We start from the raw sequence: 23,255 nt of genomic DNA, 5'->3' as shown, positions 1-23,255 counted from the left end.
CCATCCACCCACCCATCCACCCATCCTGACATCCTGACATCCATCCATCCACCCATCGAGAGATTGTAAACTGAACAAGCTCCAACTTTGTGGCAGGGTTGGAATACATGACTTTTTTCTCAGTGAACTGATAGCATCAAAATTTGTTATGTTTGTTTTCCCTGAGTCCCAGCGTTTCCCATCTGGAGAGCACACTGCTGACCTTGCTAATCCATTCTCACAGCAAACTCATCCAGGAATTCCAGGAATTCCCATTGTAGAGTCCCTGTACCTCTCTTTGGCACTGTTTTCTAATACTCGTGACAATCCACTTTCATTCTATATTTCTCTTGCACGCACCTTGAAAGCAAGGACTGTGTAGAATCTTCATCTTCACCTCCCAGCACAGTCGGTACCCATTCTAGAGTCCAAGGAGTAGCACTTAGGCTATTCTAGAGTGCTTACTCCTTAGACACTAGAATGGGCACTATGCAGCTGTTATCTATGTTGGGTAATGAATCAAACTCAGTGGCTTCAAACAACAATCATGGATTAGCATCATCTCCCTGGGTTCTTCTGGGAGTTGACTGGACTCAGCTACATGGTTCTCGGTCCAGGTTTCTCTCAATGGTGGCTGTGGCTCAGCTCCTCACTCACTTATCTGGTGAATGGGCTGAGAAGACTTAAACCGCTGGGTCTGGGACAGCTGAGGCTGCCACAAGCATTACTTTCTCTCTCCAAGGACTCTCCACCTGGGGGCCTCAGAGTGGATGGCAGCCAGTGGTTCCCCAAGGGACTACCCTAGCCTTTTCCAGCCTGGCCCTTGAAGTCACTTGCACGGTGTCACTTTGGCACCATTCCAACCCTTAAGGCAGTCACAGGGGCCCCATCCGGGTATAAGGAAACACACAGACTCCACTGTTGTCTGCTTGTTTTGCTGTGCTGGGATTGAACCTAGGGCCTGGTGCGTGCCAGGCAAGTGCTCCACTGCTGGGCTACATCCCAACCCTCTGGCCCCGTCTTTTGATGGAGGGAGCTTCAAAAAATGTGCAGGACTGTTCTGCATCTCCGCCTTACATTTCTTCTTATGAAGGGGGCACGGGGGAAGGGCCGGAGACTCTCCCTGGCCTCAGCGAGCATCTCTCTGGGTTGGAAGCCATTGTTTGCAGACAGAGGCTAGTTCCAACCACACTGGCAGCCACACACACTCCAGCTCGCTCACTCTTCCTCACTGGCGCCCTTGCGTGCAGGGTTTGGTAACTGTGTGCTTCAGTACCCTAGGAGTTAGGACACGTAGGCAGGATAGAGTCTACTTTATGTGTGGGAATTGCTTAGATATTCTGAGGAACAGGCAATGAGCGTGCTTGGATTCTGCCAAGAAAGAGTGAGACATTTCTTGGAGTGTACACCAAGGAAAGAGTGCAAAGGGGGAATATAGGAAGGCAGCTACTTGCCCACCACTGGGCAGTCCTTGCCTGGTGACCTCTGATGAGAAGCCACCTTCAGTCACCTGTGACTGACTGCTTCTCCCTGCAGTTCTGAGAGCACACCCGCTGGAGGAAGAAGCAGTGGTGACACAAAATCAGGAACGCAGCAAGTGCCTCTTCCTCCGCACCCTGTCCCAGCTCTATCTCTGTCCTGGCGGTCAACCTGGGCACTGCATAGCCTGTGTGTTGCCTGCCCCTTGCTGCCAGAGAAAGGTAGGGAAAAGGGCCAGTTGTAGCCAAAATTCCCAGATTATCTCCCTAGGATGCAAATGAGGTGTTGGGATGTCGTCCTACCAAACACTCACTGGGCATCATGCTAAGCGTAAACTGTGCTGGGCTTCCTCTTATGTGTAAATGAAGAATCAGAAATAGCGTCTTTTGATTGGTTGAGTCCACATGCAAATGAAAGATTGAAAAGAGCATCTGCTGATTGGCCCTGTGAACAGCACATTCAAGGGAAGGAATGAAAACAGCAAGTTTGTGATTGGTCCAAAATAGCACTTTTCTGATGCGTTTTGCATACAGGGCTGTGCGTGACCACGTTGGGCGTGTCCTCTCCCTGGGAGTGTCCCCCGCCCTCTTGCCCTGTCTTTAACACAGTGGCCCCAGCGGCCTCCCTCTCTCCTGACCTGGGCAGCAGTCAACATCTTGCCCGCAGAGGGGTTCCTGCTGTCTCTCTCACTTGTATTTTCCAGTTAGATCCTTCTAGTGCATTCTGCCTTCAGGAACCGAAGGGCTTCGAAGGACACGGGCCTGGTCACCTCCTTTTAAAACCCCACCAGTTGTTACATGTTGCTTTCTTTAGAAACATGTCTGACACACAGGTGTGTGTTTCCCTGGGCGAGGGCCCTCAGTCGCCCTGGACACACCAGATCCCACTATCAGGATCCTCTTTGCCACAGGTGCTTGGGTCCCCGTGTCCCTCTATTGGGAGCATTCTATGCCTCTGCCCCAGTAGGTGCATAATGCCAGTTTTGTCATAAAGGCACAGAGACACAGGTTTGTCGGAACTACATTTATTTTTAAAAATATTTCTTTCGATGAAATACTCATTTTCATTTTATGAGTGTTATTATATTGAACAATGGATACTTAATAGGAAAAAAAATCACAAAAATAAACTGTTGAATTTTTAACATTGAGCATTTTTTTAAAAAAGCATCAGAATTTTCAACATTGACAGTTTTTTGGTGTACAAAGTCAAAAAAAAAACACAAATAAGTTCTAATATGAACTACAATGGAAATATCAATAGCACTTTACAAAAAGAAGCTTTACTTCAATTATCACACCTGAGGCAGTCTGCACACATGACCATAGCACCTTCCGTACACACGCATTGCTTACGCCGGCAGCACATGTCTTGATTTCCTGGCCTTTTGTGGGGCATACTTGGCATCTCACTGATCTTGCTATTTTGTCAGGAGAATCTTGCTATATTATACAGTGTATACATAAAATATCAATAACATAAAATATCAATGAAATAAAGTGTTAAATTCTCAATATGTGTTGTGTGTTTAGAATACACATCAACATTTTCACACCAACTGTGTACTTGCTTATAAAATCTAAACTATAACATCAGAAGGAAAGTCCTATATGAACTACAATGAAAATACCAGTAGAACTGTACCACAGAAATAAGCTTGCTTCAACCGTCACACCCAAGGCAGTCTTCACACATGACAACTGCATGTTTCATGTGCATGTTTTGCTACAGTGACAGCACGTGTGCTCAGCTTTCGCTTCCTGTGTGGCAGTCTTGTCACCTCTCTTCTGTTGCCGTTTGTCTGGAGCTGCCTAGCACATTGTACAACTTGCACTTATCAGGGAAATAAGATGTCAATAAAATAAAATATCAAATATGTACTGAGTGCTTAGAATAGACACCAACATTTTCACATCAACTGTCTACTTGCTTATAAAACCTAAAAGATAACATCAAAGCTAAAAGCCTGTGTGAATTACAGTGTCAACACAAACAAAAGTCTACCACAGGAATAAGCTTTGCTTCAGCTGTCACACCCACGGCAGTCTTCACACATGGCAACTGCATGTTCCATGCACAAGTATCACTTGCACTGATTGCACATGTTTTGTTTTTCTGTCCTTTCTTCCAGGGCACAGTTGACATATTTTTTGTTTTCCTGCTGTTGTAGTAGGTCTGTGTGATACTGTTCCTGCCTGTTCACCTGTCAGCTCACCAGTGTGCTCCATAGTTTTTTGCGTAGTTCCCTGGGCAGAAACATTTTGTTTTTCCTCTGCCTTAAATGATCTCTTATGAGTTCCAGTCCCAGTCCTCTAAGAAAACTTCTCCATGATATTTTGCACTTGTTATTTTCTTTATAAACTATCAAACTACTTATGCCACACATGTTTAGGATTGAGTAAAACACAACCATCAGCCAATGCTTTGTTTGAAGTGACATCATAGTTGTTGTACAACTCATCAACAACATCTCTTTCATGTTTTATTGTTGAAAGTTTCCGTCTCAGGCTTTCTTTTGGTGAGGTTTCCCTATCAATATTTCCATGATGGTACCATGTTGACATCAGCTGAACCAGTTTGCTTTTCTTTGCCATATAAGAGGCCAATGTTACATCTTTCTGAAATCCAAAGGTCATACCATGCACTTCTCTGTTTTGAAATCGCTTCATTTCATTTGGTATTTCTGTTTTGTTTCTGAGTAAGGTTCCTACACTGGTCAACTTGTGCTCTGTTAGCAAATGTAACCTCAATTGGAAACTCATAAATCAACTGTCCATTGCCACATTCCTATTAGTTTGGGAGATGGGAGCAACAATCCTGCTCATAATATCATTTGGTTTATTACTATACAAATAAGGATCTGATGGCTGAGTTCAGGATAACGGTCTAAATTGAAAGTATAATAAGCCTTCTCATTTACAAGGGCACAAATTTTTATGCCTTATTTTGACTCATTGCTTTTCAGTAAGTCTTTGACATGCTAGCAGTTACCATGAGAAATCCCTGCTAAGTAAGTAGATCTATGAATGCTTTCAGTTCAGGTAGTGAGGTGTCATAATAAATACAGTTTTGAATATGGTTATTGGTGCATACAGCTTGTTTTACTTGCATTTCAACATTTTGCAGCATCTTGTAGCATTTTGTCTATTACAATTTCCAACACTGAACAGCAGTGCTGGCATTCTGTCTAATGCATTTCTCCCTGCCAGGAGCATCACTGTATTTTCAGACTTAGGTCTAACATTGGATTATTTCATTTGGTGGTGTGGTGTCTTAGTTATTTTTCTCTCGTTGCTGAGACAAAATACCTGACCCCCAAAATTAAGGAAGGAAAGGTTTAGTTAGATCACAGTTTGTGGAAATTGGAGTCTGTAATCAGTTGGCTCCAAGGCAGAGTGACATGGCACAGGGGCAACACTTCAAGGAGAAGAAAACAGCGAAAGCAACAAGAGCAAAAAGTCAGGGAGAACAAGCCTGTTTTCCTCCTCTATATTGTAAGCAGGCTACCACCACTCAGGGCAGGTGCAGCACTCACACCCTCTCAGTTCCCTCCTCTTGCACAGGATGAGGATATTTACAAAGTGAGGACCCTGGCCCCCTGGTGAGTCACTTCATTAATCTTCTAAACTTCTCAACTTGACACAATGCATCAGTCATTACACATGGCCATTTCACATTTCAACTAGTCAAATATGTGTTCAACATTGCTGTTTTCTTCTTCATCCGAATCAAGGAGCTCTGCATTCCCCGTGTCTGTACCGGTTAATTCTTGCTCCATTTCACATCGCAGGACCTCTGGTTCACATTGCCAGCATCAAAGTCATTGTCATCATCCTCATTGTCATCGTACACCCACACCACTCTTCTGCTATGAAAGCATGTATTTTATCACAAGGATCATCGTCATCCACACATGAGTAATCTGGTTCAGTTTTGACCTCCTCTGAAACTTGCAAGTCTGGTTTTTCTGTGGCGCTGAGTTGGGCTCCTTTTACCCGAAAAATCAAAAGCAATTTTTGTTTTAATAACCCTTGGAGTGGCGTGGGTCTACTGGACCCTCTGTGATGCTCAGGCAAACATACACAAAACCAGTTATCGGAACATAATGTAGGTACAAATCCTGTTTTGCCACTTTTGCACACGCCTTGTCATTCATTGTACCAAGTGTGTAAACACATAGATTGCTTCATGTATCTCTCAGGGAAAGGTACCGAGATGTACAACTGGCTACCATTAAGCTAAAGTACAAATTTACAGGAGAAAAGTAAGGGAGGGGTCCAAGTGTAGCTCTGCAGAGCCTTTGCTGGTTTGTGATGGAGCCACATCCTTGGCCATTTGTCACCTGGTCCACGCTGTTGAAGTGTTTCTTCCTCAGTTTCCACCTCCTTAGAGCTGAGATTTCTTGTGAGGCCAAGGCAGTGATGCATACGCAGGCTTTGTCCTTGAAGGCCCTGGGTGGCCCCTGATATCTCCTCCCCCAGGGAGCCGTGGGGACCAAAGCACAACTGTGGCATCTGGAGAAGGACACCAAGCAGCCATTTCTCCCTTGGGGAGTGTCCTGCACGGTGCTCATGCTGGGTGTGTCCTGCTCAAGGTATTGCAAGTAGAGGCAGTGATGATGTGTTCTGTTTACCTTGGTTCCAATCCCGAGCCAGCGGTGCGCATCAGGCTTGACTTTCTAGACACGATCTCAGGCAGTTAGATATTCATTAGCAACCTGCAAATCCTGCCCTGCTCCAGGTAAGGCCTGGCAGCCCAGAAGAGGGGAATAAAGTCTGCAGGGGTCTCCCAGCCCAGCTGTGCTACCTGTACCATTAGGAAGTAATGAGGGCTAGAAGGCGGGTCCCTCAAGAGTGAGATTAGCATCCTCTTAACAGGGGCTGGGCAGTCTGGGGCTTCTGCCATCACCTGAGGACACAAAGCGATGTCCTCTGGGGGCCAGGAAGGGGCCTCACTGGAACCCGACAGTGGGGCCCCAGACGTTGGTTCTCCAGAACGCTGAGAAATGGATTCCTGTTTGTGAGCAGCTCAGTCTATGGTAGGTTGCTATAGCAATCCAGACGGACCAAGAGTGGGTTCTGGGAGAGTCATGCGTACTAGGCTCCCTTGCGGTGACTCAGCACCCTGTCAATCATTTCTACAGTCTTCTCCAGGGACACACTGGGATGCACCAGGGCTCTCTGGCCCCCTGGGATTCCTCCGGGATGGCTGTGGTCTGTTCTCCCTCCCCGAGCCCAGGTTGACAGGGACTCTAGGTCTGAGTGTGGCTCTGCAGAACCTTTGCCAGTGTGTGACGGAGTGGCGTCCTTGGCTGCTGATCATGGTGGAAGCCGAGGGAAGCCCTCTTCTTCAGGGGTCTTTACCCTGAAGCCTTGCACTTGTGCTCTCTCTCTTCCCCCTGTTTTTATTAGTGATATGGGTTCTACAGATTACTGCATTTCACTGTGGTGGATTTTACACTCCGGGACATACTTTAATCCTCCCCCACTGCCCACCAGTCCCACCCTGTCCCCTAATGTCTTGTGTTTGGGGAGTTTGAAGTGTGCATTGTACCCTGTCACCCGCCACACACTCTCTCTTGTGCCAGCCTGGCCCAGTGCTTCTCACTCTGACCATCATGGTGGGCTCAGCCGGATGTGCGCATCCATCCACCATGCTGTCCCTGTCTCCCACCGGGAACATTTGAGTCCTGGAGAGGCCAGGCCAACGCCGTGCTGATCTGCTCTCGCTGTTCTGTGGTGTTGTTGCTGTGGCCTTAGGCGGCCTGGCTCCTTCTCAGGAGCCCTCCGTGGGGGTTTATAAGGAGTGGAGTACCTCCGAGGCCCACACAAAGCCGGGCAAGAGTCAGTGGTCAGGAGGTGACGACCTCAGTACCTGGGCCAGGTGAGCACCTATTGATAGCCCAGGAGAATAACTGGGGGCATCTGAACAGCATTTGTGCCTGAATTCCACCCTGGACCAAGGAGTTATCTCTCTAAGGTTGGAACCCACATGTCAGGGGATTTTTTTTCTATTTTGGAACACTTGTAATGTTCCAGAGATGGATTATCTCATTTAAGCGTCATAGCATCTCTTGAAGATACAGGCGAAGATTTGTCCCATTTTACAGCTCAGCAAACCGAGGCTTGGAGAAGTTAAGTGGCAGCAAGGAGGAAATGAGGCTAGGCTACGGAGAGGCATGCATGGTCACCTTGTCCTCATCTGTTGTCATAGCAGCTCCTGACGTGCTGCTGGCCGTGGGAACCCAGACTCAGACAGCGGGGTCCCTGGGGGTCTCGGGTTCCCCCAGCCTCCCTGGGACCTGCAGCCTCTGCCTTCAGACTCCCAGCGTCAGGTGACGCCGCGCTTGGTCAGAAGTTCCCTGCTATTTTGGCTGATTTTTATTAAACGCAGCCTGTGGCTCCGGCTCAAGAATGTGCAAGCTGATTTAGATTATGCTTTGCATTGAGTTTATTAAGATAAAAAACATTGCCCGAGATAGTGAGTCAGAAGTATTTCTGGTGAAATTTGCTGCAAGTGGATGCAGGTTGGTGGCATGAACACAGTGTTCCCTCCGAGTCCAACGCGATGACCTAAGTGTGCTTGGCAGCCTTCCCCGAGTGGGGCCGAGCTGCGATTCCCCACCGCGAGCCTCCGCCCTCCTCTCCCAAGGAGGCCTGGCGCGCCGCGGGGCCCCTCCTCGGCTGGCCCGGTCGCCGTGGCAGAGGCCTGGGAAACATACCCTGTCTCAGTTTCTCTCACCTGCCAAAGTGGAGCTGTAACTCTTGGCTCTGAGCTCTCCCCGAGGACAGAGGGGAGTAGACTTTGAAAATTAAGTAATAAATGTTGGGAGGGATTTGTGGACTTGTGGATGTGGCGTCTTGTCAAGTGGGTAGGTAATAAATGGGGTGTCTCCAGAGCTAATTTGCCTGAGACTTGAGCCTCGCATTTACCTAATCACCCGGCATTTATGAAATGCCTACAAAGTCCTCAATAACACACGGGGCGTCGGAGGAACACAAGGAAGAAAAGGGACAGAGCAGAGACTCCTTTCCCAGGTAGCCCATAGCTGGCTTCTTTCTTTCCTTGCGGTTCACTCTCTAGCGTAAGTCTCGGGACCCGAGATGCCTGGCTGTATTTAAGAAGCTGGTTCTTGATGACCCCCCAGTTACGTTGCAAGTGCCTCATGGTGATTTCCTTGTTTCTGGGGCCAGTGGGTGTTGTCACCTGCTGGAAGGACTCCTAAACAGGCAAGGACATTTTGTAGTCCAGGACATGAGAGAATCATACGGTTTCCGGCGTCCAAAGGCCTAGGTCTGGGCCCTGGCCCTGCCACTCCCATGGATTTAACTGCTTGTGAGTCCCAGCTTCCTTGCGTCTAAAGTGCGGATAATCCTGGTGTCTGTCTTATAGGGTTGTCCTCAAGCTTAAAGAGGTCAGTGTGTGTGAGACGCTCAGTCGGTGCCTGGCACCTTGAAAATGTTCATAAGCAAACAGAAACTCGTAAACTATGATCATCGATTTCTAGGGGCAGCGGAGGAAATGGTGGCACTGAAAGGACTTGCTTTCCTGCATTATAAAAATGTTCATTTTCCTGCATTATAAAAAAGAAATATTTTATCTGGATCCCAAACTTCTGCCCAGACCCAACCGTCCCTTGGGCTTGCCTCGGCCGGGCCACTGTGTGGACGTAGCCGCTCTGCCAGGCTAGGGCTGGGCCTGTGCTGAGCCAAGCTGGAACTCTGGGACCAGACCAGGAGGCAGAAAGCAGGAGCGCAGCCGGGGAGGCTGACAGGGGAGCACTGGGCCTGGAGTCCATGTCCAGCCTTTTCCTTTCACCAGCTCTGACCTCTAGGGTAGGTCTGGCTGTCCTGAGCCTCAGTTTACCCATCCTCACTGTGCAAAAGTGAAGCGGCGGTGCCAGGGCCTGGGTGTGCACTGAGGCAGTGACACCATCCGCAGCACAAGCGTGGCCGCCACCTGCTCTGTCCCCACTGCTCAGGATGTCTTTGGAAGCAGCAAAAATGGCGGGTTGCCTCCACCTCAGCCCAGGAGTGCGTACTGACTGTGCAGAGTGGACAGGGCCTGAGTGGACAGCACGGTGCCCAGCCTCAAGCTGCGTGAGCCTCGGGCTCTGAGGCCCAGCAGGCAGCCTCTGGGGCAAAGTTCCTGAGTTAGAGCCAAGTGACTGTGGTGAGTTTCAGTTCTTGATACTGAACCCAATAAGCTCACTGCCGCAGGAGGCGATAGTGTCAGATGCTGGGTAGATAATTCGAACTTTCAAGCAAAAATGAGAATTTGGAAAAATGGTCGGACATCACCAGGATCTTGGCAGCATCTCATTCCTCTCGGATGAGCTGGTGGTGACACTCACACGTGTGACTTTTGATTTACATAAAGAAGTGTGTTCGCTTACGGACGAAGTACGTAACTCAGTGATCCAGTCTAACAGTGAACAGCACACTCAGTTCAGAAACCACGTGCGGGCCAAAGACCCATGCGGAGTACAAGATAAGTCAGCCCTTTTAGTATAAAGGCTGTGAAAACTCATTTGTTTTGCTTCAAATTGCATATTACATTTTGTTTTGTTTTTTGAGACACAGGTCTCATGCTACCTAGACCGGGGTCTAGAACCGGAGATCCTCCTGCCACAGCCTCCTGAGTGCTGGTATTATAGGCACTTGCCACCACACCTGGCTCACAGGACAATTTAAAACCTACCACTTGTGGAGTTTTGGTGTAGGATCAAAGAACAACACCCTAAGTCACCTGCAAGGCCACTGAATGCCCTTCCTGAAATGTGGGAAGCCGTCTCCACAGATTGGATACTAAGCCAGAACACAGGGCTCTGCTCCTAAAAAGGGTGATTTGCAGTAACAAGTGATGCCTCTCCTCACTATCGTGTGCATGTGGAAGAACTTGTTTTTCATTAAAATATTTATGTTAAGTAAAGGTTACTATTTTGTTTTAAAATATTATTGTATTTTTAAATGTTATTGAATTTTAATGTTTTTTTTCATTTTCTTTTTGGGGTTCTCAGTATTTTAAATAGCATACAGATGTCTTGAGTCCAGGAAACTAGAACTTCTGTCCTGGAGTGTGGCACTTGGGAACCAAATGCTTTGTTTTGACTGTCACTTTTACTTGCTGTCGGTATGAGCATGGGCAGCTTTCTGACCCTTCTCCTGTGGCCGCTTAGGTGTTAGCTATTGTCACTGTATTCCGGTGTCACCATTGGTGTCATCATCACTAGCTTCGCCCCTGGGGGACATAGGTTATTTAGGGACACAGCTACAAGGAGTCAGGGGAGTGGGTTATTATTCTCTGAAGCCAGCCTCCATGCCGGGTCCCACTCCCCAGTGTGTGTGTCACGATGTGCGGATGTGTGAGGGAGTGACAAAGAGGAGAAATGTTCCACAGCCCACACCCTCATTGTCAGAGGCATCCGATCAAAGCACTGGAAAAAGTCCTAGTGGCCACGTTCCAGCACAAGTTCCAAGCAGACCCAAGGCCAGAGTGATGGGTCACAAACACGGAGCCCCAGGGAGCAAGCAACTGTCCCATCCGGTGGCAGGACTGCCCCCCGCTTGGTGGGTGGATTCCTCCCTCCGCAGGTGAAGCCCCTGTGTCCTCTGAAAGGAAGGGCTGATCCAGCACCAGCTGGGGCCACTCCATTCCTGGGGCACTGGCTGAGCTGGTCTCCAGCAGGGCAGCAAGGCTGCTCCAGAAGCCTCCAGGGGCTCTGGGGAGCGGGTAAGCCAGCCCAGGGCTGCGTTGCGAGGCGTGGAGGTACACTTTTGTGTCATCTAACACCAGTCACAGGATGCCTTTGTGTCATTCAGGCAAAACGCCGTGCGGTGAATCTGGACCCACCCAAACTGTACCAAGCACACAGCTGCCCATGGCTCCCAAGTCCCAGGCTTCTACTTTGCCGGGGAAAAGCTAAAACGAACCCCTGTCTGTGACCAGGCTCCTTGGCTCAGTACCCACAGCAACCAGAAACACACTCCTTTCAAGACACCCGGGCATGCAGGCCTCAACTGGAGTTTTGACAGATGTTACAGAGATGGAGAGAGAGTGGGGCAGGCAAGGTGCCAGCCTCCAGGAGAAGCTGCGACGCCATCTCAAGCCTGAGCCAGCGCTCGCCTCCGTCCATGAGCCAGACAGTCCCGTGGGGTCAGGGAGGAGCTCGGCGCTGCACACAGCCAGTGCCCAGGGCCACCAGGTTTGGGAGAAACTCCACTCCGCCCAGCCCTGGTGGAGTGCCTGCTCCAAAGCAGCCTGGCGGAGCAGAAGGGGTTTGGGACCAGTGAAGGGTGGCCTGGGCAGGTCATGCAGCCTCTCTGCCCTGGTGCCCTTCCTGGCTGTGGGTGGTAAATGCTGAGGAGGATAAGGGTGTCCGGCAGGGGTATGAGCCCGTCTACACTGCCGCCATTCTGGCTGGTTACCGCAGTCGGACTCTGTGTGGGCGCCCGGCCGTGAGGAACACAACCTAGACTGTTTCCCCTGGGACCACGGGACACCTTGGTTCATCTCGGGGGCCCTGACTTCCTTCCTGTGCTGAGGGTCAGGCTAAGCAGTGTGGTTCCCCCTCACCTGGCTGTTAGAGGACCGCAGGAGGAGGGGGAGGCCAAGAAACCACGCAGCCGCCGGTGCAGAAGGTAAAGTGACCGCAGCAGCACTGACCAGCCCCGCTCGGCGCTGTGTCTCACCAAACACAGGCTCAGGGGCTCCGCACGCGTCACCTGATTTAGTTAATTTCAGTCTTCCTGTAACAGTGCTGCCAGGTGGAAGATAAACCCTGTTTACTGTTCCTATTTTGTAGTCACTGAGGTGTGGAGAGGTTAAGTAACTGGCCCAAGGTCACAGACACCCTCAAAGGGAAGACCTGAGATTCAAACCCAGCCGAAGTCCAAACCTGGCCAATCAGGGCCCCAGTGTGTGTCTCCAGGCGGTGTATGATTGCTATTTCTAAGCTTCTCTCCCCGGAGGGGGGCAGTGACCCACTCAGAAAGCACCAGGTGGGGTTGTAAAGTCGTGGTAATGGCTCCGCAAAGCCAGCTGCTAAGTAGTGTCCCCACTTCTGAACACGCCGCAAGTACCTCAGGAGCACAGGGCTTACACCCACGAGCAAACACACCCACGGGTCCCGCTTAGAGGTCAGCACGGGAACAAGACGCCATCAACAAAAGCAATTATGGACTCACGTTGTGTGGGGAGAGAGAGTTCCCCACTGGCCTAAGTGACAGGAGGATGTCCTTAGGGTAACCCGGCGGTGACCGTCATGCTTCACCTCTTTTCCTTCCACGCACACACATGTTAAGTACTGCTCACACATGTGACACACTCCTGTGTGGCTGCCCAGACTTTGACAAGACCCATCCTCAAATTTTTGTGGAAAATTATGAATCATCTATTTTTAGATGATTTATGGATGCCTCGTACAGGCATTTAGGTCATTAAATTATCCAGTTAAAACAGCCCCAGAAAAGTTTATTTTCCAATAAAGTTCCATTAAATTCAACAGATATACTGTCTTTTGCGTCCAACACAGTAGCCATTAGCCACGTGTGGCTGCTTCAATTTACATTTAACAGTTTGGTTCTCCAGCTGCTCTACCCATGTTTTGTGAGCTCAGTAAAGCCGCAAGCGGGTGAGGTGGATTCCAATCCATGCGGATTCCGACACGTGTCCATCGCTGCAGGGTGTTGTGCTGGGCACCACTGCCAAGCTGTGGTGCCAGTGAGGCTTTGGGGACAGCAGCCTTCCCTTCCCATGCCCGGCGCCAGGGGCTTCGAGGGGCTGCAGGGAGCACGGCTCATCTCAGAGAGCAGAGACCAGTGGGAAGACAGCTTGGGGACCTGCCTCGGCGGGCAGGGTAGAAGGTACCAGAGAAAGCTCCGTGCACATGAACAGCAGCTGTTGTAGTTTGGGGTTTTCACATGGGGGACAATATAATACAGGACACATATAAGATTATTTGTAATAGTCACCCAAAGAATCATATACAAAAAGATAGTGCAGGAAATCTGTCCACACACTAAAGACTAAAGAATCCAGCTAAGGGCCTGGATCCCACAGCAATGTCCTGCATGAGTCCAGCTGAAGACCTAGAGCCCATAACAATGCCGCCCATGAGTCCAACTGGAGGCTGAGAGCCCATGACAATGCCTCATCCTGTTTCACGGATCTGCGCCGGGAAAGCCCAAAGGTCAGTGGTGGAATGTAGGAAGTCTGTGCCAGTGGGATGAAAGATCTGTGCCAGCTGGCTGACGGATCTGGACTGGAGCCCTGGCAGTGCTCAAAGTAAGAACCAGAGCTCCCCAGAAAAGTACCACAGCCATCCTCAGCCACAGTGGTGGTCCCAGGCTCCTCCGATGATCAGGACAGCTGAGTCCCCATCAGAAAAGCCAACGCAACAAGCTCCTCCAGGAGACTAAGCTGTGCACCTTCTTCCCCTCTGGAGCCAGGAAGCAGAGCCAGGAAGTGATTCCCAGAGTGAGCACCAGAGCTCCCCCAAAGTGAACCAAAGCCATTCTCAGCGACAACAAGGTCCCGAGCTTCTCCTTCAAAAACAGCCAAGTTCATCAGGAAGGCGAGCATGACAAGCTCCTCCAGCAGAATAGCCCAGGAGAACCAACAGCTCCCGACAGCTTCCCTTCTCCTTCTCCAGTTCTGCCTGTTATGCTGCTGGCAACAGCCCTCCGGTGGGCCTCCCACACCCAGCACCACGCTGGTTAAATTCGGCTGGGTGTTACAAGTTGACCACCAGTTGTCAATCCACCGCAGCAGCCCAAGTTTTCTTTTTTAATATTGAACTTAATTTTGCACACATAAATTATTTTCTCTGACTGGATTCCACAACTACTATGTAATGATTTTTTTAACACTACTTCTTCAAGAATGAGGTGAAGTATAACTTATTTCATTAGGGAATGTTTAATACAACAGATCTCAGAAGCAACATGGGAAACGTAAAAACAGTACGCTTCTGCTTTTAAGAGATTCTGAAATAAGGATAGAAATCTGGACAGTAGGTGCTTGCAGGAGGGTGGGAGGTGGCGTTTGGGAGCAGGGCCAGCCAAAAAGGAAGTCAGGCATGGCTTCTGGGTTGTCCCTGTCCCGCTGAGGCAGGGCTTTGGTTACAAGTGTGCAAGCATGTTTCAGCGCCCTGGACTGGTTGAAGTTGTGTACGTTGCACAGAGTGTAATTAAAAGTATAATCGCATTGAATGGATGAGAGACAGGTAGATTGTAGGTTGATGACAGATGACATACGGTGCAGACATGAAAACAAGTGCGCACCCTAGTGCATTAGGATGAGCCCAGTGACGTCATTGAAACGTTCACCCTCACTATGCACACCCTGCCTTACCACCCTGACGTCATCCGCTGGGAGCGTCAGGCCCCCTTCCTGGTCCTGGGCCTTGTGGACAGATGCATATGGCTGCTGCTCTTCCCAGCTTGTGACGCTTTCTTTCTCATCAAAAGTGGACACACAGGAAGGATCTTTGCAGGTTAAGAGCAGTGTTGCTATTCCGGGAGGGAAAGATTTGAAACGAATTTCAACTTTTTTCTCCTCTTCACTGTGTTGTATTTGCAACCAGGAATGTGGGTTAATTTTTTTAATCTGAAGGACAAAACCACATTTGTTCTTGGCTTAGAATGTGCATTTACCCATGGGAGCCATGGAGCAGATTGCAGACCTTGGGGTTTGTATTCTGCTTAGTAACAAAGTTTCCTCCACGCAGTAGCCCCCAGGTGATGGCCCCAAGCCATGGTAAATGCTTTCACTCAGGCCTGGTCTGTCTCCCCATGTGTCCCCTGTCCTCCTCCAGGGGCCCGGGGACATGCTAGAGGCTGGAGTGGACTGGAGTAGTTCAGAGGTCCTGTCCCAGTCTCACCTGCCTCCTTGCCCTCCTGTGCAGATTCTTACCTGACCCTGGATGAACCCATGAATAACATCACCACGTCTCTGGGGCAGACGGCAGAGCTGCACTGCAGGGTCTCCGGGAACCCACCTCCCTCCATCCGCTGGTTCAAAAACGATGCGCCCGTGGTCCAGGAGCCCCGGAGAATCTCCTTCCGGGCGACCAGCTACGGCTCCCGGCTGCGGATCCGAAACCTCGACACCACCGACACCGGCTACTTCCAGTGTGTGGCCACCAATGGCAAGAAGGTGGTTTCTACCACTGGCGTCCTGTTTGTCAAGTTCGGTAAGCAGCCCTCCTGGGGCGGCGCTGGCCTGCAGCCCCGTGTGGTTGGAGGACCAGGATCCTGGCGGGAAACGAGCGCTTTGTGGGAAGGCACTCAGTGTCCACACTCCAAAGGGGGTGCAACCATGCCCACTGTGCAAGTGAGTAAGCTCCGCCGTGGTCAGTGGCCATGGCAGGGGTGGCCAAGCAGGAAAGGGCAGAGCAGGAGGAGTCCAGATCTGCCCACCCCACCGCCCTGACTCCAATCGTCATGCCCCGAGCCCTCCACTCCCTGCCTGAGGCAGCACGCATCCCCGCTCTTGGAGCAGCCCCGGGGACTGGAAGCCCCGCTCCCTGCTGCCAGCCTCCTATTCACAGCTTCCTGCAGAGTCTGAGGATGCACTCTGGTGGCTCGTGTGTCAGTCTCTGTCCTACCACTTTGCAGCCCCTGACCTGGGGGTATAACTGGCCCCCACATTCTCACCAGTCTGCTGTGGGTCATGGCGGGGGGATGGCTAGAACAAAACAGTAAATGCCAGAAAAATAAATACCACCTCTGGGCAGCGGAGAGCCTGACTTGTGCTTGGTTGTGTGCACCCAGCTCCTCACACTGATGGCTTTCATTATTTTCTTTCTTTTCTTCAGGTCCTCCTCCCACAGCAAGTCCGGGATCCTCGTAAGTACTTTGAGGCTCCTTTCTTATCATTCTGCAGTGCTTCTCCACAGGTTTCCAGGGCAAAGGCAAAGTTGTCCTGTGCTTGGGTCAAAGCGCCGCATTTCTAGACGTTGAGACATCCCGTTCGGTCTCTGATAGGAGCAGTCCCAGGAGACCGGCATAGGCAGTAATCTCGTGCGTGGTAATGTTGACTCTGAATGATCAAAGCAGAATTCTTCTTGCATTTACTATTTTAGAGCCAATCGACATTTAGTGGCAACAGTGGATTTGGTCAAATCAAACCAAAAAAATGATGGTGTGCGGGGAGAAACCTTTGCTTGAAGCAAATAAGGTCTGTTTTCTATTCTGCAAGCGTTTTGATGCTTTAAGTTATTGAGCAGCCCTGCAACTGGGTGATCTGTTTTCTTTTTTCTTCCCTTCGAAGAATTCAGAGGCAGAAACTCTAACTCAGAGAGGAGAGGAGAGCCCGGGGCTCGGCCTGAGAGTCCCAGGGCAGGTGGAGTCCTTCCGAGGCCCTGGCTAATGGAGTCTGAAGATTGAGTGTCTTTAAATGACACTATTGTTGATGCGTTTATTATTCTGGCTAAGGGAGTTTCGTCTTTCACTCTAAAAGTATCCACTTGGGGCATTTTTCTTTATGTATATTTTTATGTGGGGAGAAAGACCCATTTATTCAACCCTGTGCACTGCAGGGAAATATGCTTGTGTTCTGTAGACTTCGGCAGCAGAATTCCTCGGGTCGGGAGCATCTGGCCTGGGCCACGCCCACGACAAACCTGGGCACCCCTTTCTCGCTCTGATCCCCTCTGAGCTACTAAATGGGGTGTTTCCATACCCTGGGGTTTCCCTCCAGGCCCAGAGCCCCACAGTCTCATCAATAAAGCAGGTAATGGGTAAAAATAAACACGGCACCTCGGCCCCCCTCCTGCTGTTCTATCAGCCTGATAAAGGTGAACGGGAAAGAGTTTCAAATCTCCCGAGTGCCGATTGCCTTCAGCTTGCCAGCGTCGCTTGGTACCGGAATAGGTCAGGACTTTGGTCCCTCTGCCTTGCACTTCTCTAAGCTAATTTTTTTATAATGGCCTTGCTATTGGTTTTATGTGGAATCCTTTTGAAGTCTTATTTAAACAAAGATTAAAACTTTTGTTCCTTGTTGTAAAAATGCTTCCAGCCCGGCACCTTATTTATTCCTATTAATCTGTGTTTCAAATGTGACTGGTAATCTCCCTGGCGGGTTGATGAATGCGGTTCACTAATCTGCCGTTACGATTAAGCCTTGGGCTGTTGACTTTCTGCCTGCATCAGAGAGTTAGCTTTTTATAGTCAAAAGTGTTTTTTCAACACTTATATGTACCTACTGCTTGAAATGTTTGTCCTCTGCTGGAGTCTGTTGAATCCACTCTACGTCTCTAGTGGTTTTTCATGTTACACGAAGCTAGTGCCGCAATTTCGTGAGCTGACAGCCAGGAAGAGGGTGTGCATGTTTCTTAAAGACACCCAACGACAACCAAGTCTGTCAGCGTGAGACGCCTGTCTTGAGTCTGCTGCCCAACTATGCACCGGGGCCTCAGTGTGTAGCTGCTGCTTGTTTGGAGGGATGAAGACTAAAATGCAGTCTCAGTTGGAAATCCCACCAGGCTTCAGTTCAGTCTGTCTGTGTTGGCATTTTGAGGCTCTTTGCTTCTTTGCTTGGAAATCTGGGATGGACCCTGCGTGTCTTATCTCTGGCCCGCAGCGCTTACCCTGTCTCTGAGAGTCCCTAGTCCTTAAATCAGCCACAGACAGAATGCTGGCTCCTGTACCAGTCCTCGGAGCCTGCTAGGCAGCTGAACCTTGCTGCAGGGGGTGCTGTGGAGAGAAGTCCTCCCTCTGAAGGGCTTTTGTTCCACTATCCACGACCTTTACCAAAACAAGAGTGAAGTACAGTAATGAACTACTGTCTGAGTAGTTTAGAGTCACTGAAAAATAAAATCCAAGGGACATGCATAGCACTGTCTTAGTGCTGGGATAGCAGAACAGTGAAACATTAGGAGGTCTGTGAGTCCTGGTGACAGAGCTGTGGCCCAGGAAGGCTCCTGTCTCTACCTGCAGGGGTCTCATCAGAAGGCGTTCAGGTGACAGGAACCAACTTGAGATTCTGGGTAGCTTCTGTTTGGAGCTTCAGGCTGTGTTTCTGCTGTCATCACTGAGTCCTGGTCCACCCTCCCAGTCAGGGCCTGGGGCACAGTGCGGGCGGGAGCCACATGCCAACTCCAAAGTGCTTATAAGGTATAAATCAAGCTAGCAAAACTGCAAAATGAAATATGTTCCATCCTCCCACATTGACATGTGTACCCGCGTAATGACAAAATTAAAAGAACATGTAAAGTTATGGGTTGTCTGTGATTGAAAGCCAGGAACGAGAAAAAATGACAACTTTAATCATTATTCTGCATGTCTGGATGCTCTATTCCTGGGCCACGACTCTTGTATATAATTTATAGATTGCTATATATCAGTTCCATAAAAATAGTTTTGCTTTTATTCCAACAAAAGGACTACCTATGTTATTTTACACGAGATTTTTATATAGTGAGTACTTTATTGGTAGCATCAGAGTCAAACTTTCTTGAGTCCTTGTCCATCTTACTTTTCAAAATTGTTTCCCTGAACCAGTAGCAACTACATCAGTAAAATTCCTCAAGTGGCGCTTAAACTTGAGGGTGAGCTAAGCATTTTATATACCATGTTCAAACCCAGGAATAGGGTACTGTAAGATGAATGGTCATCATTATGTAACATAGTATAAGATATTATTTTATCGTGTAAGTCTGTCTGACACTCACACGTCCCTCTATGTGTAGACACCCTTAGAACACACTTGTGTCACCTATCTGTGGGGATATGTTCTGAGGAATGTGTTATTCGGCAACTTCATAATTGTGTAAACTTCTTAGGGTGTATTTACAAATCTACATAGTGTGGTCAAGTCACTTGATGTGGCCTCTACAGGCAATCAGAGCACATAGTAAGTAAGAGATACCAGCAGTCTAACATGGTGCTGTTCGACACTAAGCTTTTCTTACAAGTCAGTGTACACCCCAGAGAATGATGAATACTACAGAAAGTGCATCCCTGGGCCTGGTGGAGCACGCCTGTAATCCCAGCACTTGGGAGGCTGAGGCGGGAGGATTGTCGCAAATTCAAGGCCAGCCTCGGCTACAAAGTAAGTTCAAGGCTGGCCTGAACGGCAAAGATGAACCCTTTCTCAAAAAGACAAAACAGATAAGAAAATGCACGAACCAGTAACAGACATTAGTCATCAAGTATCGTGCACATTGCTGTAGACACCATACTTTTATACAATCATCAGCACTGTGCGTCTGCACACCGGTAGTGTCACAAATATGCACCATGCTGCCCTAAGACCTTACGGCAGCAGTGACTGCACAGAGCGCTGGAAGTTTCCCAGCCCCATCACTGTGAGTGAGACTGCTATCACGCATGTAGCGCATCGCATTTGACCATGCATGACTCTGATGGGAATTTGCTTACTTGTGAGTTTTCCAGGGCTGCTCACACAAAGTACCATCAGCTGCGCGGCTAAAACAACAGAAATCTAGTGTCTCGCAGTTCTCACGATTGGAAACTCATGGTCAAGGTGTTGGCAGGGTTGGTTCCTGCTGAGGATGCAGGGAAGGATATCTTTCTTCTTCCGGAGGTTTCCTGGCATTCCTCCTGGCTTGGGGATGCATCATTTCCGTCTTGGCCTTGCTGGTCACAAGGCTTTCTCTGCATGTGTGCGTCTCCCAACAGCCCCTCAGCAGTATTCAACTAGAGTTAGAGCTCAGATCCATGCTTTTGCATGTGGATGTGCAGTTACCCAACACTATTTGTGTTTTGTTGAAAAGACTATTTTTTACCCTTCAAATTATCTTGGCACCTGTAAAACCAACTGATCACAAACATCCGTGTTTATTTCGGGACTGCTGAATCTATTGCACTGATCTGTGCTGTTATCCTTACACCAGCTTCATTCACAGTCTCAGTTACTGTCGGTTTGTAGTAAATTCTGACATTTTCTCTGTGAATTCACCACACCAGTCTTCTACTGGACAAATGGAGCCAGTATAACACTGCATGCATACTTATATGAAGACACTCCTGCAAAGATATCTTATGTGATTGTATAGACTGACAAGCCAAGTCCCAAATCCTCAGCGCTGTTTCAAAATGAGCAGGCCGAGATGCTTGGCCAGTTGCTCATACTGCAGTCCAGAAGTAGATAAGCTCAGTTCTGCTTTAAGACCCTGCAACTGATTAGCTCAGACTCACCCAAATTGTTAAGGAGGCCCTCCTACAACCAGTTGATATAGGTATTAACCATATCTATAAAGTACTTTTGTAGTATTTAACTAACTGGGGACTATGCCAAGTTGACATAAAATATCATTGTCTTTCAGTGCTGTTCTTTTTCTATGAATATATTTCTTTACTTGAGTCCCTTGCACGTCCATATAAATGTTATGTTAGCTTCTCCAGGAAGTCATGTGGGATTTTGATAGAGATGGCATTGAATCTATTGATTGATCTGGGCAATGTTGCCATCTAAACAGTATTAAACCTTCTGATCCATGAACATGGGGTATCTTTCCATTTATTTTAATTTCCTTAAATGCAGTTTTATAGATTTCAGTGTAGAAGTCCTGATCCTTTAAAAGCAATCCTAAGTATTTTATTATTTTTCATACTATTGTAAATGGAATTTTTTTTTATTTCATTTTCAGATTGTTCATTCTACTCTACAGAAGTAGAGTTAATTCTTTTATATTGATCTTATATTCTGGAGCCTGGCTAAACTAGTTCATTAGGTCTAGTAGTTTTTTGTTTTGTTTTATTGTTTTTTTAATAGCTTCCTTAAGATTTTCCATTTACAAGATCATGTCATCAACATGTAAAGACTGATTTTCTTCTTCCTTCTCCATGTAGATGGTGTTTGCTTCCTTTTCTTGCTTATTTTCCTATCTAGCACCATGAAAACAGCCATGTTCCTTAGCTAAAGTGGGGAAAGCTTTCAGCCTTTCGTCAGTGAATATATTAGCTGTGAGTTTCTTATAGACATCCTTTATTAGGTTGAGAAAAAATGCCTTCTAGTCCTATTTTGTTGTATTTTTTAAAATTCTAAAGTGTGCTAGATTTCATCACTTTTTCTATGTCCATTCAGAAGAGCATGAAGTTTTGTTAGTCCTTTATTTTATTAATGTGCTGTTTTACATTGATTGGTTCCTGTATGTGAATCCCAGGCTTAATTCCTGGAATAATTCCTACTGGCCATTTTGTATATGTTACTGACTCAGTTTACTAGTATTTTGTTGAGGATATTTGTGTCTATATTTATAAAAGATATTGGTCTGTCATTTTCTCATGACAGCTGTCCTGTTCCAGTAGCAGGGTAAGTCCAAACTCTTAGAATAAGTTGGAAAGTATTTCCTTTTCTCCAATTTTTAAAGAAGAACTTTAAAGGAAATCTGTTCACATAAATATTCAGTATAATTTGTCAGTAAAGAAATTTGTGGGAAGTTTTCAAATTACCAATTCAACTTCTTGTTATATGTCTGTCCACATTTTCCATTTCTTCTTGTGTCAGTTTTGGTAGTTTGTGTCTTTCTAGGATTTGCTCCATCCCATTTAGGATATCTAAGTTGTTGTTCATAGTATCCTTACCATCCCTTTAATTTCTGTAACATTAGTGATAATATCCCTTCTTTCATTCTGGATTTTAGTAATTTGTGTCTTTTTTTTTTCTTAGTCAACCTAGATAGTCCAGTTTTAAGTTTACCAGCTTTGTGGGTTGTTTTGAAAAACTAACTTGTTGAGAATTGAACACTTACGCAATGTAATGTGGAAACTCTGGAAAGCAGACAGCATCTTTTCTGATGTTGCTTAGTGAATCACTTGGATTAAACCCATGGAGTATGTAGTCTCTGTTGTGTCCCACTGCTGAAGTTTCTACTCAGCTCTGATCAGTTGACAATTGGGCATAGATTTCCTTAAAACAGGAAGTGCCCTGTCTTTGCCAAGAGCTTCCCCAAATGTCCTGGGTGTGCCTTCAGCAGCTGGCAGTTTACAAGTCTGCCTTTGCTTTCATGTCCTGCTGGTGCAGAGCCTCAGAGACAGCCAGCGGGGAGAGATTAGAGCTGTCATTCCTGGGCGTGTACAGACCCCTTCTATCCCCAGCAATATGTCAGAGGGTTTCAAAGCCTCAATGGACATCTCATTCCTTAGATCCTCCCTCTCAGCTTCTGAACTTTTTGGCCAGGATCTTGTTTCCCTGATCAGTATTGCCACCTCAGGCAAATAGGATTTTTTTAAACAAATATCCTGGAACTACAGCTTTTCCCACTGAGAAGCTCCAAGTTTAGTCAGATAAAAATAAGCTTGTGAATGGGACTATTCCCAAGAGCTGTTAGACGGGTCATATCATGCTGGTCTCAGAAAGGGGCTTGGAGGAGCTCCAGACTCTCCCTGCCTCCTCCTGTGACTGCGAGCTGCTGGTTCCAAGGCTCTGCACAACCTGGGAGAGGGACATGGGAACAGGTCGAGGCTGAATGCCACAAAACTCGGTTCCTAATGAATTTCAGCATGTTTTTTCCTCTCAGTCATCTTACATGAGGAATCAAGGATAGAGTTTGGCATACAGTTAGCATTAAATGAGTTTAGGCTGTATTTTTTTCTTTGCTTTCATCCTGATGGAATCAGTGTGTTATGAGAACAGACTAACAAACAGCAACTATCCATGAGGATATTAAAGAGATCAAATGAAATAAGATAATACATGTAGATTAGGTGGCACTGTCCTTGGCATGTTATTAGGAACTTAAAAATGTTGACTGACATCATCATCACCACCTCCCATCCACTCCCACCACCATGATCATCTTCATCACCACCGTCACCACCACCACCACC

The 23,255-nt window shown here is 47.9% G+C and overlaps 1 protein-coding gene across 4 annotated transcripts in view; it reads left to right on the top strand.

Annotated features, from left to right (window-relative positions):
* The window catches only part of Ror1 (receptor tyrosine kinase-like orphan receptor 1), a 245,547-nt gene that overhangs the window by 129,550 nt on the left and 92,742 nt on the right, over window positions 1-23,255 (top strand). For all 4 annotated transcript variants that reach the window (XM_013514431.1, XM_013514432.1, XM_005385320.2 and 1 more), the window contains exons 3-4: window positions 15,365-15,652; window positions 16,277-16,307. In XM_013514431.1, the coding sequence (XP_013369885.1) occupies window positions 15,391-15,652; window positions 16,277-16,307 (293 nt within the window). In that variant the 5' untranslated portion in view covers window positions 15,365-15,390. The remainder of the gene's footprint in view (window positions 1-15,364; window positions 15,653-16,276; window positions 16,308-23,255) is intronic.

This window comes from Chinchilla lanigera, unplaced genomic scaffold (genome assembly GCF_000276665.1).
Source record: "Chinchilla lanigera isolate Chin_1 unplaced genomic scaffold, ChiLan1.0 scaffold00022, whole genome shotgun sequence".
NCBI classification, from domain to species: Eukaryota; Metazoa; Chordata; class Mammalia; order Rodentia; family Chinchillidae; genus Chinchilla; species Chinchilla lanigera.
This window is presented reverse-complemented; position numbering and strand designations above follow the sequence as displayed.